Below are 19,142 nucleotides of genomic sequence, written 5' to 3' on the forward strand. Positions count from 1 at the left end.
TGTGAAATGGATCCACCCTGAAGGGTTGCAGTAAGATAAATTAGAATAATATTTGTGTGGTGTTTACCAGCATCTAGCATATGGTACTTAGCACAGCTACTTGAGAGCTGAAGCTGGAAAAGGTCACATGGTAAAAGGCTTTCCTGGATTAGAGTAGTTCAAAGCTAGCCTGAGTAACTGATTGAGGCCCTGTCTCGACGCAAATAATGAAACAGAGAAGGCAAAGTCCGCGGCTCGGTAGGAGAAGGCACTAAGCTCAGTCCCTGGCATCCCATGCACACAGGAGTATCTAGCACAGAACATGCATGCATTCAGCAGTGACAGCTCTCGGACCGGACGGAAGCCGCCCTCTGGAAGTCGGCAGCCCATTCACTCCAGCACAGCAGCCAGCGCTTAAACACCACCTTCCCTGTGAAGTCACTGTTCAGAAAAGGGTTAGCGTTAGCGGGCGAACAGGACGGCAGGGCCTTTCCCGTGGATCCAGGAGGGTGAGTGGCCTGAGGGAGGCGGAGAGGGGGACAGAGGTGAGTAGTGGTGGGCCAAGGTTGGCGAGTGAGGCCAAGGGCTGCTGACTAGTTCAGACACGTGGGCAGCAGGCTGGTTGAGATGCAGTACAGGTGGAAAGGATTGGGAGAGCCAGGCATGGTGGTCCAGGCCTTGAATCCCAGCATCTGGGAGCCTGGGCCTAAGATAGGATTGAGAGTTTGAAGGTAGCCAGGGCCATGCAGTGAAACTCTGTGAGGAGAGAGAGAGAGAGAGAGAGAGAGAGAGAGAGAGAGAGAGAGACAGAGACAGAGACAGAGAGACAGAGACAGAGAGAGAGACAGAGACAGAGAGAGAGAGAGAGCAAGCACTAACTTAAGAGGACACGTCTTCACCCCCAAAGAGAGAGAGAACAAAGCAGTGATCTCATTCTTTCATGACTGGCTATAGAAAAGCCCCCTAATCCCTGGGGAGATAGAAATCATACTCGGAGCTGACCCTCTACATGGAGTGGATCGTGTTCTATGCACTATGTATGCCCTAGCGTACCTACTCTGATGCGGGAGAGATGGCTCAGTGGTTAAGGGCATTGGTCACCCTTTCAGAGGACTCAGGTTTGGCCCCTAACGCTCACATGACCCCTCTTCTGGAACTCTAGTTCCAGGAGAGCTGATGCCTCTTCTGGCCTCTGTGGACACCAGGTATGCATGTGGTGCACAGACAGACATGCCGGCCAAACCCCGATACACATAAAAATAAATAAATAAGTACTGTGGACTTCCCAGAGAGGTCTATGACAAGAAACTGTGATTACCTTCCCTAGCTTTGATGTTACTGTTTTAGACAGGGTCCCACACTATAATTCAAGCTGATTGGAACTCACTGTGTAACCTAAGCCAGCCTGTAAATTCAAAGCAATCCTCCTGCCTCAGCCTCCCAAGAGCTAGGATGTAAGCATGTGCAGAGTGCAAATGATTCACCCAAGATGACACGGCATCAGAGGAGTAGTTTACTTCTTAAGCTCCGGGCCTCCTGGCTTGGAAGGCCCTGCTTGAAACCGTCTCCTTATTCTCTTCCTTTCCCTTCTGGTCACAGCTCTCCTCACGCTGTGGCTTCCAGGGCCAGTGTTGGGAGAAGAAGAAGGGAGGGTAGCTGAGGGAGTGACCAAAGAGGAGAGCGCATGGGCTATGGTCTCCACCTAGTACACAGACTGACCTAAGTTCCTAGGAACAGAGTGTGAAAGGAGGTCCAACCAGGCATTCGTGGAGCAGCGTGGCAGCTCCTTGAGAATGTTCTGGGCACTCTGTGGCCACAAAGATGTGGTTCAGGCCCCAGAGGTATTTTACAGTGTCTGCGGGGGGGGGGGCGGGGGGGGGGGGGCTGCCTGACTGCAGGGAGTAGAGAAAGGTCCAAGTGAGCCAGCTTCTGAGGCCCGGCACCCGCTCTAGCTCATGGCCACGGCTTCACCACTCTACCCTACCCTCCGTGGGTTTTCTTCCTCCAGCCTCTGGCCCCCTATGCTTCCGCTCTTAACTAATGACTCTGTCTCCCTTGATAACCTTCTGGGGAAAATGAAGAGGTGGCTGAGCAAACTGCAGGGAGTGGCACCCGTGGCTGGAGTAGGAGGGGCCAGCACCGCCTGGGAGAGGGCCCCAGGCGAGAGCAGGGCAGGGCAGGGGTGACAAGCTTGGGGATAGAGAAGCCTGTCCATGCTGGGATGCCAGCTGACCCCTGCCGTCATTTCCTCTGGAGCCAGAGAACAATGGCTTAAAAAACAAGTGCGGCGGATCCGCGTAGCCGCTGTCTGGCCACACGCACATCTCTGGTGCTGAGCCCAGCTCTACGGAACCTGACATCCTACCGCCCTCACGGCCCCCCGCGCCTCCCTGTCCTTCCAGCCACCCGCGGTCGGCAGCCTGGAGAAGCCCAAGGGATGAGTACACCACAGTGCGCTGCGACGCCCTCACTGCAGGAGCCAGGCCGAGCCTGACGTCCGTCCTCTCCGCGCGCGCACCGGCCTCCGAGGGAGTGGCCGGCCAGCGGCTGCCGCATGGAACGCCTGCAGAAGGTGAGCGGGCTGCACCCCGGACCCGGGTGGGGACCGCGGCCCGCCCGGGCCGGCTCGGGAGTCGCCGGCGCCACCTGGTGGCCACCTCCGCACAGCATGCCGGGTCCCCCCAACACCCCTCCCCATCCTGAGGTCTAGGGCAAGACCCACGCCCACACCCTCGCACCCACGCACATGCCCACTCCGCCACCTTCTCGCTCTCTCCAGCAACCTCTTACCTCCCCGGGGAGCGTCAGCTCCTCCAGAGACTCCAGTGTGCCCGGCTCTCCCTCCAGCATCGTGGTGAGTACTTGTGTTGGCCACCTGCACCTCAGCTGGGAGGAGGGAGGGGCGGGACCCACTTAACCCGTTTCCCCTGACACCCCACCCCCCACCCCCGCATGGAGAGAGGTCCTGTGAACTCTTGCAGGTGGAAAGACCCCAGAGATCCCAGCGAAAGCTTCCTACTGCCCTGTAAAGGGCTGGTCTAGCTGCAAAGTGCCTCAGAGGCAGAGAGCTTTTTTTTTTTTTTTTTTTAAAGGGACGGTCTAGAGCGGAATGGTGAGGCAAGCCTATAGTCCCAGAATTTGGCAAGTGGGAACAGGAGGAGTAGGAAGTTCAAGGCCAGAGGCAGCTACAGAGAGGATTTGAGGAGAGCCTTGATTAGATGAGATACTATCTCAAATTTAAGGGCTCATCCTAGATACTTAAAAGTAACGTAATGGAGTTGTCAACCATGAGAGTTGACATCGAAAATGTTTTCTTGATAACCAAATCCAGCCAGTGAGGCCAGTGGCCGTCCTTAGGTGATACGATGGGAAACTCTGTTCCATTTGGACCATTTCCCTTCAGGCCAAGATGGACAACCAGGTGTTGGGCTACAAAGACCTGGCTGCCATCCCCAAGGACAAGGCCATCCTGGACATTGAGCGACCTGACCTCATGATCTACGAGCCTCACTTTACCTATTCCCTCCTGGAACACGTGGAGCTGCCCAGAAGCCGGGAGGTAAGAAGGGGTCATTTGTGCGGGCCTGAGGGGAGCCAGGTAAGTGATGAGTGGGGAATCCCCCTGGCAGACCTTGGAGGCAGAGACAGGCTATGCACAGGAATGAGCCCATATTTTAGGCAAACTGAGCACCAGGCTCAAGACTGGGGTGTGGCCTGGAAACAGGCAGGAGCAGCCATAGCTGAACAGTGGAAACATGGAGAGAGTTCTTGTAGGGAAGGGTTGAAGATGGTAGGGGAAACACACACACACACACACACACACACACACACACACACACACACACACACACACAGCAGGAGCTCCAGAAATTCTAGCTGAGGGAGTGGTGTGACATTGTAGCCTCTTTTTACCCTCTGTCACATAGAAATGGTAGTTCTTTGTGTGCACCCCAGAAGGTAGTGCACGGGGCAATACTTGGTTAGGTACTTGTCGTTTGTATTCAAGAAAGGGTCATGGTCATGGTGGCACATGCCTTCAATCCCAGCAGTCGGGAGGCAGAGGCGGGCGGATCTCTAAGAGACGGAAGCCAGCCTGGTCTGGTTAATGAGCTCCAGGCCGGCCCAAAGGCTACCTGGTGAGACCCTGTCTCAAAAAACAGCGACAAAAGAAAGGAAGGAAGGAAGGAAGGAAGGAAGAAGGAAGAAAGAAAGGAAGGAAGGAGGAAGGGGGTCATGAGCTGGTGGGGTGGCTCAGCAGGTAAAAGCCCTTGCATGCATGTAAGCCTGATGGTCTAGGTAGGTCCCCAGAACCAATGGGAGAAGGGAAGACCTGACTCCTGAAAGCTGTCCTCTGACGACCACACACGCGCTGTGGCATGTATATGCCCACACTCACACCAAGTAACAATTAAAACAGTAAAATCTGAATTTTGGGAAGAGAAAGAGGTCGTAGTCAGGCTGGAAGACTTAAGTACCAAGGAGCCGAGGAGAACTGACTCCATGGTGGCGGCTTGCTGGTTGGGTTTCACCATGCCTTGCCGGCCAGGCTCTGAAGTCAGGGTCACATTTACTTCTTGGCTGACCCTCAGGGCATGAAGCATGCTGCTCCCAGATCTGAGCTTCTTATGAAAAGACTCGGACGGGGAGAATCCCGGGCAAAGGAAGGATGAAGGCCAGGCCAGAGATTGGCAGGGACCCATGAGGGGAGCGAGGTAGCTAGGAAAGTAGGTGGAGCTGGGTGAGTGGGGGTGAGATGGCCCCCTCTGAGGTTCTAGGGTTTAGTCTTCCCTGTGACTCTGATAATCCTCTCCATTCACAGTGCTCACTGTCACCCAAATCCACATCCCCCCCACCATCCCCAGAGGTAAGTCGGCTCTAGTCCTGCGCTGCTGGGGCCCCCCAGCTCCCCTCCCCCGCCACGCCCAGTCTCAGCTCAGCAAAGTCCAGGGGATGATAGAATCAGCAAATCCTGGCTGGTTGGTCACTGGCCAACTCATCTGTGACACAGCCAGACCCAGGGCCTCATTTAACCCTTTCTCTCTGGGTAGGCACCCTGAGCTGGTGGATGGAGCCCTTGAATGTTCTTCCTCTACCATAACATTGCCCTGGGGTTGGGGTGTGGGCTGCTGGTGTGGGAGGGTATAAAAGGTGGTCTGAGGTAACGCCACATATACGGGAACGGGAAAGGGTATGGCGGGAGGACCTGGACGCTGCATACTTCTCCACAGGTGTGGGCGGAGAGCCGGACACTGGGACTGATCTCTCAGGCTTCAACACCAAGGACCACAGGGACCCCTAGGACCAGCCTGCCCCATTTCCACCACCCCGGTAGGTTGTATTGTCAGCCCAGCTATGTCCTTTCTCTGGCAGCTCATTTTTCCTTCAGCATCCCCAAACCCCTTCCTCTCAGCCCCTGCTCTTTGGGTTTAGACCTAGCTGGACCCTATGGTACCAGGATGCCAGGCAGAACTAGCAGCAATGGCTATTTTGTTATGTCTTTCCTCTCATGCACCCGGAAAAGTACAGGACGTTCTACTTCATGGGCCATGATGCCGGCTGTCTGGCTCATCGCCCCATTCTGTTTGTCCCGATTCTGTTCCCGGACCCACCATCCCCTGCCATCACGTCCCCCTTCTCATCTGCTCTTGTTCCTTCTCTCAGAGACCACCCGCCCGGATTCCAATATCTACAAGAAGCCACCCATCTACAGGCAGAGAGGTGAGGGTTCCTCTCCGACTTCCTGGGTGCTTCTCCTGCTGCCACCTACTGGTGGGGTGGTGCTGGGCCATGTCTGAGAGCTGGGAAGGGATGGAGGGATAGATAACTTCATAAGGCCTGAAGGGCTCATATCACGATTACACCGGAGATCTCATGGGTGGGGAGGGAGAGGTGAGGGAGCTGGGGCTGAGGGTGGGCCAAGTTGGCTGGCTGCAGGGTTAGCTGGGGTGGGTTGTGGACTGACCCTGGATCCATCTGCAGAATCCACGGGAGGCAGCCCTCAGAGCAAGCACCTCATCGAGGACCTCATCATTGAGTCATCCAAGTTCCCTGCGGCACAGCCCCCTGACCCCAACCAGCCAGCCAAGATAGAGACTGACTACTGGCCATGTCCCCCGTCGCTGGCCGTTGTGGGTAGGAAAAGCTGGGGGAAGGAGAGAAGAGAGATTGGGAGCCCTGTTCACTACTCCTTCTTGGTCCCCTGAACCCAGTTCCAGCCCACCTATTACTTCTCAGCCTTTGCATTCTCCTCAGTCCGTGATCCATTGCTTATCTCTTCCCTGTACCTCTTTGTATTGCTATGCAGGGCCTGCTTGCTAATCATTTCTTCCCTTCTTACTCATTATTATTTTTTAAGGTTTTATTTTATTTTAACTGTGTGTGGTGGGGGGGGGGGGGGACGGAGGGGGGCGAGGTAATGTGACAGTGCAGTACCCAGGAGGCCTGAGGCAAAGGATCGCTCTGCAGCTGAAGTTATAGGAAGTTGTAAAGCACCCCTGTAGGTGCTACGAATGGAACTCGGGTCCTCTGGGAGAGCACTGAGCAGCCTTAACCACTGAGCCGTCGTCTCTCCAGCTCCTGTTCAGTTTTTCAGTCACTTAACAGACATTTCTCAAGATTCTGCTACAGCCAGGCCCTGTGGTAGGAGATTTCAAAAGGAGAAAACCAGATGAGGGAAGGTCTTGGTCCCCAGATAATTTACATGTGTTTCTTATCTGATTTGTTCATTTTTACTGTCATGTTATTGATTTCATGAGTATCATTATTTTTGTCCTGGGTCTTCAGCACGCTAAGCACATATAATTCCGTGTACTCTCAGCTCTGTACATATTTTTTTTTTACTTTTAAAAAAGTATTTATTTCCAATTTATGTGTAAGAGTGGTTTCCTCCAGTATGTACATAGGTACACGGGTAGGTATGTATGTACCTCTGTACCTAGGTACATATGCACCTGGTGCTGAGGGAGGCCAAAAGAGGGTGTCAGCTCTCCTGGAACTGGAGTTAGAGACAGTAGTGAGCTGCCGTGTGGGTGCTGGGAACTGAACCCAGGTCCTCTGCAAGAGCAGCCAATGTTCTTAGATGATGAGCCATCTCTGCAGCCCCTGTATCCTGTACTTTTTGTTTGCATGTTTTTAAAAGACTTTGTAGTGCCAGGCATGGTGGCACATAACTGTACCCCAGCTACCTGGGAGCCTGAGGAAGAAAGGTTACTCGGTAGCCCAGGAGTTCAAGGCCAGGATGGGCAACACTGCAAGACCCCATCTCATTTTTTTATTTGTTTTTTGTTTTGTTTTGTTGAGACAGGGTTTCTCTGGGTAGTTTTGGTGCCTGTCCTGGATCTCTCTCTGTAGACCAGCCTGGCCTTGAACTCACAGAGATCCGCCTCGCTCTGCCTCCCAAGTACTGGGATCCGCCGCCGCCGCCGCCGCCGCCGCCGCCGCCGCCGCCGCCGCCGCCACCACCACCACCACCACCCGGCTTTTAATGGTTTTTTGAGACAAGATTTCTTTGTGTAACCCAGGCTCTGAGGACCAACACCTTCTCTCATTTACTGTTCTATTTTCCAAATCTTCTACCACAGGGCCTGGACTGTAGCAGAAGCTTGAGAAATGTCTGTTAAGTGACTAAATGATAAACAGGAGGAGCTGGAGAGATGGCTCAGTGGTTAAGGCCTTGCATAGCTCTTCTCCTCCTCCTTCTTCTTTATAACACGGCTCTTATTTTTTAATTAAATAAAAATAAAAAAGAATTTATCCAGGTGGTAGTGACATACCCCTTTAATCCCAGCACTTGGGAGGCAGAGCCAGGTGGATCTTGGAGTTCGAGGCCAGCCTGGTCTACAGATCAAGTTCCAGGACAGCCAGGGCTCTGCAGAGAAACCCCATCTCTAAAAACAAAAAATAAATAAAAAAGAATTTGTAGTATTCTTTTTAGGTCCCTGTTCCACAAGCTGGAGGAGTGAGTGGCCAAGTGCCCACACTGATTCTTGGACCTGTGTCTCCTAGAGACAGAATGGAGGAAACGGAAGGCGTCTCGGAAGGGGGCAGAGGAAGAGGAGGAGGAGGAAGACGATGACTCTGAAGAGGAGATTAAGGCCATCAGGGAGCGGCAGAAAGAGGAACTCAGTAAGGTAGCATTTTACCCCCAACCCCCAACCCACTGTGTCATCTAGGTGACAATGTTCTGGCCCCAAAGTCAGTCTAAAAGGCTTGTGCCACAGAAGCATCCGCGTTTGAACAGGTGGGAGATGCCTCTCCTCTCCCAGGATTCCAGGTACACCTGGGCTTTAGGCGGTTTTTGGAGAGGTGATGCTGCACAGTCAGATCCAAAGCACAGGAACGGGAGGGTCCACCAGCACCAGGTTCCAGGAGGCTGAGCTAGGGGAGGAGAGAGAATTAGGAATCATGGAAAGGCCATTGGGTGTGACCCATGGTGACCTGGGATAGAGAAGCCGCTGTGGAAGGGTACCACTGAGCATCTCCGACAAACCTAACGTGGTTGAATGTCCAGGAAGACTAAGTCAGGAGCTCCAGATGTGGACTAGCCACCTTGGAAAACCGTTGCGTGTCCTCTTGGATTGCACCCCAACTTTGCACTTTTCAGAGGTGGCGAGCTGGTGTCTCAGGCTTGACGACATTCTCCTTCCTCCCCAATCAGGTCACTTCCAACTTGGGAAAGATGATCTTGAAAGAGGAGATGGAAAAGTCTTTGCCCATTCGGAGGAAAACACGCTCTCTGCCTGACCGGACACCCTTCCATACCTGTGAGTGCTGTGGAGTGGCCAGAGGTGGCAATGGGGTGGAGGGATGTGTGTGTGTGTGTGTGTGTGTGTGTGTGTGTGTGTGTGTGTGTGTGTGTGTGTGTGTCCCTTGAAACCGCTGTACTTAAAAGATTCAGTCCTGGTGTGAGGCCTAGGGCAAGAATATGAGCCGGTAGCCGGAACAGAGAGGGAACGGCAGTACAAGCAGTTTGAGAGCTCTGGTTTCAGTCAGTGAACACCTACTGTGGGTCAGGACATGCTGAACACTGGGGATGTCATGGGGGAAAATATACAGCTGTTTCCTCCAGTGAGGGGTTAACTGACATGTAAATCTACCTTGCCTTTGGAGCAGTGTGGCGGGTGAGGGAGACAGAGTATCAGTGGGAACTTGGAGAGGCCAGTGAGAAGGTCTGGTCGGCTCCCCTGAGTCTAAGAGAGAGACAAACGGCACAGAAAGTCCTTCCAAATGTCAAGAAGAGCATGGGAGCGAAGGCGGGGAGCTTGAACCAGTGTGGCAGCTCAGAGAGCATGCATGGGCGCCGAGGACCCTGAAGTGGGGCAGAGAAATGGGTGAAGAGGGCTTTGAGTGCTGGGCCCCTGGGCACCGCTGTCTAGCCTGGACTTCTTGAGAGCCTGGAAGCTGGAAAGGGGAGGGACAGAGCCTACTGCCCCAAAAGAGAGCTGTGAGAGCTCTTAAAACTTGACCTTGGGAGCCCCATGGTCATGCCCCATCACTTTCTTGCATTCTATTGGTCAAATCAAGACACCAAAGCTGGCATTGTGATGCAAGTCTAATCCCTGAACTAGGAATCTAGCCTGGGCTGGAAAAAAAAAAAAAAAAGACCCCCATTGTAGTCACTGTTCCACTGCTGTGAAGAGACACCATGACCAAGGCGACTCTTACAAAAGAAAGCATTTGGTTGGAGGCTTGCTTACTATTTCAGAGGCTTAGTCTATTATCATCATGGCGGGGAGCATGGCGGCATGCATGGCTGAGAGCTACATCCTGATCTGTAGGCAGAGAAAGAGAGAGCCTAGGCCTGGCCTGGGCTTTTGAAACCTCAAAGCCCACCCAGTGACACACTTCTCTAAGAAGGCCGCACCTCCAGTCCTTCTAATCCTTTCCAACAGTGCCACTCCCTGGTGACTAAACAATCAAATATGTAAGCCTCTGGGGGTGGGGTGGAAGCCATTCTTATTCAAACTACCACAGACCCTATCTCCTTAAAAAAAAAAAGGTCGGTTTTCTAGAAACTAGACTCAAGATGGAAATAAGTCCTGCCCCTGATTCAAGGAACTACAAGGCCTCATTTCAAAAAGCAAGCAAGATGGATGGAGCAGAGTTACAGGTCATCTTTGGAGGAGATAATCCGCCATACTTGCCTGTAGCTGAACATATTCGTTAACTTTCTGTCACCACATGGATGTACCTGGCCAGGCCTTGTGGAGCAGGCCTGTAATCTACCCTGCTCAGGAGGCTGAGGCAAGAGAATTGGGCAGTTAAGTCATCTGGGCATCGTGGTGCATGCCTTTAATCCCAGCACTTGGTAGGCAGAGGCAGGTGGATCTCTGTGGGTTCAAAGCCAACCTGGTCTACATAGAGAGTTCAGGACAGCCAGGGCTATATAGACCTTGTCTTGAAAACAAAAAGAAAGAAAGTTAGTTTAAGGCCTACTGTATTAGTTAGGGTTTCTATTGCTGTGAAAAGACATCATTACCATGGTAACTCTTATAAGGAAAACATTTATTTGATGGCTTACAGTTCAGAGGTTTAGTCTATTATCTTCATGGTGGGACATGGCAGCATGTTGGCAGACATGGTGCTGGAGAAGGAGCTGAGAGTTCTACATCTTGATCTGCAGGCAGCAAAAGCAACTGTCACTGGGTGTAGCTTGAACATAGGAGACCTCAAAGCCTGTCCCCAAGGTGACACACTTCCTCCAACAAAGCCACACTTATTCCAATAAGGCCTCACCTCCTAATAGCGCCACTCCCTATGGGGGCCATTTTTTTTCAAACCACACCTACCAAGGCTCCAGATTGAGTTCGAGGTCAGCCTGGACAACTTAGTAGACCCTGTTTCAAAATAAAAACCTATTAGAGTGGTTTGGTAGCACAGGCCTTTAATCTCAGTGCTCAGAAGCAAAGACAGGTGGATCTCTGTGAGTTTGAAACCACCATGATCTAGGTTTTGAGTTCCAAGCCAGCCAGAGTGACATAGTGAGACCCTGTTAAAAATGTATTTACTGCTGGGCAGTGGTGGCGCACGCCTTTGATCCCAGCACTCCGGAGGCAGAGGCAGGGGGATCTCTGTGAGTTCGAGGCCAGCCTGGTCTACAGAGCGAGTTGCAGGACAGCCCAGGCTACACAGAGAAACCCTGTCTTGAAAAAAAAAAAAGAAAAAATGTGGTCAGAAAAGGGTATCAGATCCCCCTAGGACTGACTGGTTATGAGTGGCCATGTGGGTGCTGGAAACTGAACTGAGGTAGTCTAGAAGAGCAGCTACTGCTCTTAATCACAGAACCATCTCTCTAGCCCTAAGTTACTACCTTTTAAGAAAGGTTTTATGGAGCTGGAGAGATGGTTCATCAGTTGAGAGCACTGGCTGCTCTTCCAGGGGGCCCACATGGCAGCTCACAACTGTGTGCAATTCCAGTCCCAGAGGATCTGACACCCTCACACGGACGTGTGTGTGTGTGTGTGTGTGTGTGTGTGTGTGTGTGTGTGTGTGTGTGCGCGCACACACGCGCGTGCACATTAGTGTAGGGCCTGTGGAAGCCAGAGACATTGGTCCTCTGGAGCTGGAGTTACAGGCTGCTGTGAGCCACTGTATGTGGGTGCTGAGAACCAGATTGAAGTAATCTACAAGAGCAGTATGTGCTTTTTTTTTTTTTTTTCTTTTTCAAGACAGGATATCTCTGTGAATCCCTGGTTATCCTGTAACTTACTCTGTAGACCAGGCTGGCCTCAGAGAGATCCTCCTGCCTCTGCCTCCTGAGTAATGGGATTAATGTCACCACCACCCAGTACAGTGTGTGCTCTTAACCACTGAGCTGCCTCTCCATCCTTCCTTTAAAAAGTTGGTTTAGTTGTTTCTATTGTGCGTGTATGCAGGATGTGTATGTGTTGGGGGCAGACACCAGAGAACAACTCTGTGGAGTCAGTTCTGTCTTTCTACGTCTCTGTGGGTTCAAGGGATCGGATTTACGTTGTCGGGATTTCAAGGCCATCTCACCAGCCCTGTTCCTACCTTCCTAACACCTCATGTTTTGAAGCCTTTGGCGATGTGCTCAAACCATATCCTAAGGATAACACATCTTTTAGGGTTCAGAGAAGAGGGAATAGATCTGAGAAATGTACAGATGAAAGCCACTGAAGTGGTCATGAATCCCATGACCCATTAGAAGGGGGCGGATAAGGGAGAGAGAAAGCCCTAAGGGCTTTATCCTGGGTGCTAGTGAATGACAGTTTACAATTAGGTAACTAAGAGGCCAGTTTGGGAGGAGAGGGAAGAGATTGGTTTCAGAAATGTAGAGCAGATGAGTAAGAACAGAGTTTGAGAAGCCAGAAGCTGGAGGGTCTGCAGCTAATATGTGTAGGAAATGGGAAGAGAAAGTAAGATTATTCATGGAGAAAGGAAAGGAAACTCGGGTGTCCAGGCCTGTAGAACATGAATGCCCTAGATATCGTGCTCAGTAATGATCAATGTGTTCTGAGGGCTACATAGTGAGACCCTGCTTTAAAAAAAAAGAAAGAAAGAAAGATCTAGTGTGAGGGATGGTGGAGAGGAGCTTGGGGAGGAAATGGAACCCTGTGTTTTAGGAGACAGCCCTGAAAGACCTCCTCTGCTGAAGAAAGTACTGGGGCTGCTGAGCCAGAGGATGGCAAGACTCACTTGCTTGTTGGGAAATACTGCAAGATCTTACTTTTGTGGTGATGTTGATCCATGACTGTGGGTGTAGCAGAGGAGATGTGGGCTGATCCAATGCTAGTGTTTGGTAAGGAAGGGCTGAGGGACTGAAGTGCCAGGCAATGGGCCGCAGGGCATGGTTCTTTGGAAGGGTAAAGAAGATGTGGAACAGAGACACACTAGGACTGGGCATTTATTTATTTGCTCTGGGTTTTTTTTTTTTTGTGTGTGTGTGTGTGTGTTTTTTGTTGTTTTTTTTTTTTTTTTTTTTTTTTTTTTTTTTTTTTTTTGGTTTTTCGAGACAGGGTTTCTCTGTGTAGCTTTGCGCCTTTCTTGGAACTCACTCTGTAGCCCAGGCTGGCCTCGAACTCACAGAGATCCACCTGGCTCTGCCTCCCGAGTGCTGGGATTAAAGGCGTGCGCCACCACCACCCGGCTGTTTTTTGTTTTTTGAGTGTGTGTGTGTGTTTGTTTTTTTTTTGTTTGTTTGTTTCTCTGTGTAGCTCTGGCTATCCTGGTACATGCTCTGTAGACCAGGCTGGCCTAGAGCTCACAGAGATCCCCCTGCCTCTGCCTTCCAAGTGCTAGAATGAGAGGCATGTGCCACCACCACCTGACTGCTTTGAGGATTTTTGTTGGTGGTGATGGTGGTTTGGGGAGTTGTTTGATTGCTTGGAGGAAGTCTTAGGTAACTGACAGGTCATGACCGCCTTGGCAAACCTCTGTCTCCAAAAATATTTACATTACAATTCATAACAGTGGCAAAATTAGTTATGAAGTAGCAATGAAAATAATTTTATGATTGGAGGTCACCACAACATGAGGAACTGTAATAAAAGGTTGCAGCATCAGGAAGGTTAAGAACCACTGATAAAAAGTCTGTAGTTGAGGCCTGGAGAATGAGATTGATGGAAGATTGTCTCAAGGGGTAGATTCAGTCCCCATGTTCCAGATTCTTCTTTAAAAAAAAAAACTTAATTACATATTTTTAATATATGGGTTCTCTGTCCTCACATAAGCATACATGGTAGAAGGCATCAGATGCCATTATAGATGGTTGTAGGCCGCCATGTGGGTGCTGGGAATTGAACTCAGGACCTCTGGAAGAGCAGCCAATGCTTTTAACTTCTGAGCCATCTCTTTAGCTCCCCAGATTCTTCTATTTGCCCCCAAAAATGAGCACTGTGACTTCCATTTTGGCTTTGTAAAGTTAGTCAAGGACCTCCTTCACCATCACCCTGGAACAAGTCCCCGGATGTATGCATCACGTGGTCGTGTAGGTTCTTGACAGATCTAACCAGGCTTAACAGTTCAGTCACAAACAGGCATTACCTTGGGATTGTCACTTTCAAACACAAATATTCTTAGTTAAAGTTTCTATTGCTGTGATAAAACACCATGGTCAGAAGCAACTTGGCAGGGAAAGTAGTTTTTGTTTTGTTTTTTAATTTTATGTGCATTGGTGTTTTGCCGTGGGTTTCAGGTCCCCTGGACCTGGAGTTACAGACAGTTGTGAGCTGCCATGTACCTGGGTCCTCTGGGAGAGCAGTCAGTGCTCTTAACCGCTGAGCTATCTCTCCACCCCCAGGGTTATTTTATTTTATAGCTTGTAGTTCATCATCCAGGGGAGACAGGGTAGAACTCAGGCAGAGCAGGAACCTGGGGGAAGTAACTGATGTAGAGGCCACAGAAGAATGCTGCTAACTACTTGCTCTTCATGGCTTGCTTGGTTTGTGTTCTTACACTATCCAGGACCACCTGCCCAGGGTTAGCACCACCCACACTGGGCTGGGCTCCCCCACATCAATCATCAATCAAGAAAATGCCTCCACAGGCTTACCCACAGGACAATCTGGTGGGGGCATTTTCCCAGTTGATTCTAAATAGTGTCAAGTTGACATAGAAACAGCCGGCAGGCAGAAAGTGATTTGGAGTGATCAAATTTTTGGATCAAAAATTTGGAGTGATTCAAAATTTTATGTGTACTTGATATTGGAATTCTGTCAACCAAAATGGTAACTGATAACCCATGACTTTCTTTTTGCCTCCCCCCACATCCCTTTACTGGGTTCTGGGCATCCAAACTCAAATCCTCATCCTTTCCCCCACTCCCCCCAAGACATGGTTTCTCTGTGTAGCTTTGAAGACTGTCCTGCAACTCGCTCTGTAGACCAGGCTGGCCTCGAACTCGCAGAGATCCACCTGGCTCTGCCTCCCAAGTACTGAGACTCCCACCACCTGGCGGTCCTCATGCTTTTCCACCAAGCAGTTAACCCCAAGCCTTCCCTCAGTCCTGAGAGCAGATGGTTTTCTATGCAGGCTTATTATCACTTCTCCAAAATGCTCAGGATTTGAAAGGTTTCAGACTCAAAGAGGGTTTTATTTCCCAGATTTTAGAATATTTGAATAAATTTAACCAAAATGGAGACCCCCAATCTGAAAATCTGAAATAAACACTTTCAAATCCAAAACTGAGAACCATATCAACAAGACAAAAGAAGTTTGGAATCCAGAGCGGACTGGATTTCAGATTTCGAGCTTTCAGTTTAGAGATGCTAAACTTCTTTGAAAATAAGTGGTAGGTTCCGCAAACCTATTTTGTCCTGACCCCCTAAACTTCCAATAGAAGGACTTTAGAGGACTGAAGCTTGTGGTGTTGAACGTACCTCGGCTAGACATTTAACAAGATGCCTGTCAAAGGAACTGCATTAGAATGGCAACCATTTTAATGACTGGAGACAAGAGAGCTGTGAGGATGGTTGCACTAAGAATGGTAGTTTCTATCCGGGCATAATGGCGCACGCCTTTAATCCCAGCACTCGGGAGGCAGAGACAGGAGGATCTCTATGAGTTCGAGGCCAGCCTGGTCTACAGATCAAGTTCCAGAGCAGGCTCCAAAGCTACACAGAGAAACCCTGTCTCGAAAAAATAAAACAAAACAAGGCCAGCCTGGTCTACAGAGCAAGTTCCAGGACAGCCAGGGCTACACAGAGAAACTCTGTCTCAGAAAAACAACAAACAAACAAAAACCCAAAAAGGATGGGTTTCTAGATATGGTGACATATGCCTATAATCCCAGCACTTGGGAGGCTAGACAGGTAGATTTTTATTTTATTTTTATTTTATTTTATTTTTTGGAGACAGGATTTCTCTGTGTAGCCCTGGCAGTCCTTGAACTCACTCTGTAGACCAGACTGGCCTTGAACTCACAGAGATCCACCTGCCTCTGCCTCCCGAGTGCTGGATTAAAGGTGTGCTTGCGCCACCACTCCCAGGCATGTGTGTAGTTTAAACAGGTATGGGCATGTATGGAGGCCAGAAGAGGTCACTGGGCGGCCTGCACTATTTCTCTCGGCCTTACTTGATCTAGAAGCTAGACTGGCATTGATCCCCCTGTCTCTACTCCATCCAGTGCTGGGGTTCCAGGTGCACACAGTCATGCTCTGATTTTGATGTGGGTGCTAGTATCCAAACTCAGGCCCTCGTACTTGCAGAACAAGCCTTCCCACCCGCTGAGCTAGCTCCATAGCGTCAAAAGGGAACTATCTCGACTGCATTCACTGTGCTGCGGCGATAACTGTGTCTGAACTGTAATGTCAAATGTCCAGAACCTGACTGCTGTTAATACCGCTGTTATAACTGGGTGATTTCATTTAGAATCTGCATTTATTTGTAGATCTAGCTGCATGACAGCTCTTAGGACTCCTTTCGTGACGTCACGCCTCAGCTTTGCCTGGGATTCATACTAGGCTTTTGGGCTCATTTCTAGTTAGAGAGGAGGGAAGACGTAGACTCGGTAAAAGCCACAGCACACTTGCTGGAAGTCCATAGACGCCTACTGGGTTCTGGCCAGGGAAGGCCAGGGAGGCAACCCTCTCAGGAAGGACTGTCGCGATCAAGGGACTGAAGCGGTCCCTCTTACTCTCTCTTTCAGCCTTGCATTCGGGGACGTCTAAGTCCTCCTCTCTTCCTTCCTATGGCAGGACCGCCTTGAGCCGGGTAAGGCCCTCCGACCAAGCGGGGGCTGCATGGGAGGGGTGTGTGCACAGTGCTTCTGAGTGGACAAGCACTCGGAGGCCCTGGGTGGTGTGGAGGTCTCAGAGTAAAGGAGACTGTTGAGGGTTGGCCTCCGCCCTCTCTGATGTCTTTGTGTCATTTCCTAGCTACAGTCCACAGAATTCAGCCCATCGGGGAGTGAGGCTGGGAGCCCAGGTGAGCAGTGGGGCTGTATGTTGCTAGGAAGGGGGTCTCCACAGACGTCCTAGGCAGCCTGTGTCCAGTGTGGGTCGTGGTTTATTTGTTTAAGATATCAGGTACGGGTGCAGCTTCTGGAGCTGTCTTTAAACTATGGCTCTTGTCTCCTTAGGCCTGCAGGTGAGTGCCCCCTGGAGGGGAGCAGGAAAAACCCCCGGAAGCCAGGGCCAGGCATGGGCACTGGTGGGGGAGGGGGTATGGGCCAAGGAGTTGCCTGGTGAAGACTGAAGACGCCTAGGGTAAGGCTGGGAAGGTCCCCCTGACCCACTCTGGCTCACTGCGGCTTTGGTCTCCCCAGAACGGAGAGGGCCAGAGGGGGAGGATGGATCGGGGGACCTCCCTGCCCTGTGTGCTGGAGCAGAAGGTGAGGGCAGGGGACCTGACCACCACAGTGGGGTGGGCTTCAGGGGAGGTGGTGAAGCCCGCCAAGCTGAATGCGCTCAGGGTGCTCCTGGTGATGACAAGGGGGAGGCAGCAGGGTGGCTGAGGGACATGAATGGCAAGATGGCATGAATCCCAGTGGCCTCTGCAGGTTCAAAAGGGGACCTGGGGAGTCAGGAGGGTTATGAGGACTGGAGACTACAAACCTAAGGAGGCCCTCTCTGCCTCTCCAGATCTATCCCTATGAAATGCTGGTGGTGACCAACAAGGGCCGAACTAAGCTGCCTCCAGGTGTGGATCGCATGAGGCTTGAGGTAAGCAAGAAAGATGCACAGGACGGTAGAGGGGCCGCCCAGTGGGGTGGCCTTTGATTTTGATGCTGTAGAGGTTACCTCCTTAGTCACTCAGATGCCCGTGTGTCCCCACAGAGGCATTTGTCCGCAGAGGACTTCTCGAGGGTCTTTGCCATGTCTCCTGAGGAGTTTGGCAAGCTGGCCCTGTGGAAGAGGAATGAACTCAAGAAGAAGGCGTCCCTCTTCTGACATCCCTGCCTGCTCGCCGCCATGTGTGACAGCACCTTCCCTCTGCTGCTTCAAGGCCCTGAAGCTGGGGCTGTGAGATCCCCCACAGCATCCTCTTCCTCTGCAGGCTGGGAGCAGCAGGAGGCAGGGCAGAAGCGTTGGGCTCCATTCCTCAGGGAGAGAGAGAGCCAAGATGTGCACAGTCCCAGAGTCATGAGGCATGGACTTCCTTACCCACACGGGCCAGGGGGCTTTATCTTTTCCCTGGGCGCCACTGCCTAGCCAAACCCAGCCTGGACTCCAGCACACAGTCAATGTTTGCACCCTTTTTCCTGTCTGTCTCCCCAACACGAAGGTCCCCAGAAAAGGGTGAAGAGAAATGAAGGGGCACTTAGTGGTGAGGTCTGTCTGCTGTCCCGCACAGGGGGTAGACTTGGCCAGGGAGCGGCGGCTGTGGGACCCTGTGCCTGTCCACCCAAAGGCTCCAGCCCACTGCACTCCTGACAGCACCCTGCACCTGGGCCTGATGCTTCTCTGACCGGTGGAAGCAGGCTCTGCCTGGGCCTCCAGCTGGGAGGCCTCCCTCCGGCCAGCTTGTCTGTCCTGTACTTTGCAATCCCCTAAGCTTCAAGCCTCTTGCTCAAGCCCCAGGGCCTATGTAAAGCTGTGGCTAAGAGCAGAGACGCTGTTCACACACAACGCCTCACCACCAGCCTCCAGGCAAAACCAGCTACGATGCATCCTTCTAGCACCTGTCCAGGGACCACGGAGCCCAGGCCTCGGCCTTCCTTAGATGGGATTGGGAGGCCAGGCTCCCCGGTCCCCCCCATTGCCATGCATCCCCTGTTGTGCTCTCTACAGAATGTAATTTATTGGGGCTCCCTCTGCTGCTTTTCTTTCCCTGACTCCCTGCCCCACCCAATTGCACTCCCAGTCCGTCTCCACATATGTACGTGTATATAATTATATATATATATATATTTTGCCCAGGTCTGGGTCTTGTTTTTGCCCAGATCCTGGCACTCCCTGTCCACTGTGTGTGTGATCATGCTGGGAAGGGTAAGTGCTTGGAATTAAAAGGTTGCATTGGGTCCCTAAATCTATTTGTTTCCATCCCCCCTTTGGAGTCAAATCCATGCCCTTACATATGCTAGACATGCACCACAAAGGATATTCTTTTTTTGTTTTGTTATTATTTTTTTTCCCCTGAGACAGGGTTTCTCTGTGTAGCATTGGCTGTCCTGGAACTCTCTCTGTGGACCAGGCTGGCCTCAAACTCACAGAGATCCTCCTGCGTCTGCCTCCTAAGTGCTGGGATTAAAGGCATGTGTCACCACC

The 19,142-nt window shown here is 51.4% G+C and overlaps 1 protein-coding gene across 2 annotated transcripts; it reads left to right on the forward strand.

The window, feature by feature from the left end:
- Positions 1 to 2,435: 2,435 nt before the first annotated feature.
- Positions 2,436 to 19,142, forward strand: Dmtn (dematin actin binding protein). Of its 2 annotated transcripts, XM_052732808.1 has the most exons (15): positions 2,436 to 2,551; positions 2,759 to 2,833; positions 3,383 to 3,538; positions 4,799 to 4,843; positions 5,208 to 5,307; positions 5,641 to 5,697; positions 5,959 to 6,111; positions 7,984 to 8,108; positions 8,636 to 8,741; positions 16,583 to 16,647; positions 16,812 to 16,860; positions 17,015 to 17,022; positions 17,201 to 17,266; positions 17,517 to 17,597; positions 17,712 to 19,142. In XM_052732808.1, the coding sequence occupies exons 1-15, from the start codon at positions 2,534 to 2,536 to the stop codon at positions 17,823 to 17,825; spliced, it is 1,218 nt and encodes a 405-aa protein (XP_052588768.1). In that variant the 5' UTR covers positions 2,436 to 2,533; the 3' UTR covers positions 17,826 to 19,142. The 2 variants fall into 2 exon arrangements, with proteins under 2 accessions (XP_052588768.1, XP_052588769.1); XM_052732809.1 differs by lacking the exon at positions 2,759 to 2,833.

The sequence above is a fragment of the Peromyscus californicus genome, unplaced genomic scaffold (genome assembly GCF_007827085.1).
Source record: "Peromyscus californicus insignis strain IS unplaced genomic scaffold, ASM782708v3 Scaffold_12__1_contigs__length_115047231, whole genome shotgun sequence".
In the NCBI taxonomy this organism is placed as follows: domain Eukaryota; kingdom Metazoa; phylum Chordata; class Mammalia; order Rodentia; family Cricetidae; genus Peromyscus; species Peromyscus californicus.

Coding starts and splice junctions, on each gene's coding strand:
- Dmtn (XM_052732808.1), top strand. Junction 2,834..3,382: donor GCTCTCCCTCCAGCATCGTG/GTGAGTACTTGT, acceptor ATTTCCCTTCAG/GCCAAGATGGACAACCAGGT. Junction 8,109..8,635: donor AGAAAGAGGAACTCAGTAAG/GTAGCATTTTAC, acceptor CTCCCCAATCAG/GTCACTTCCAACTTGGGAAA.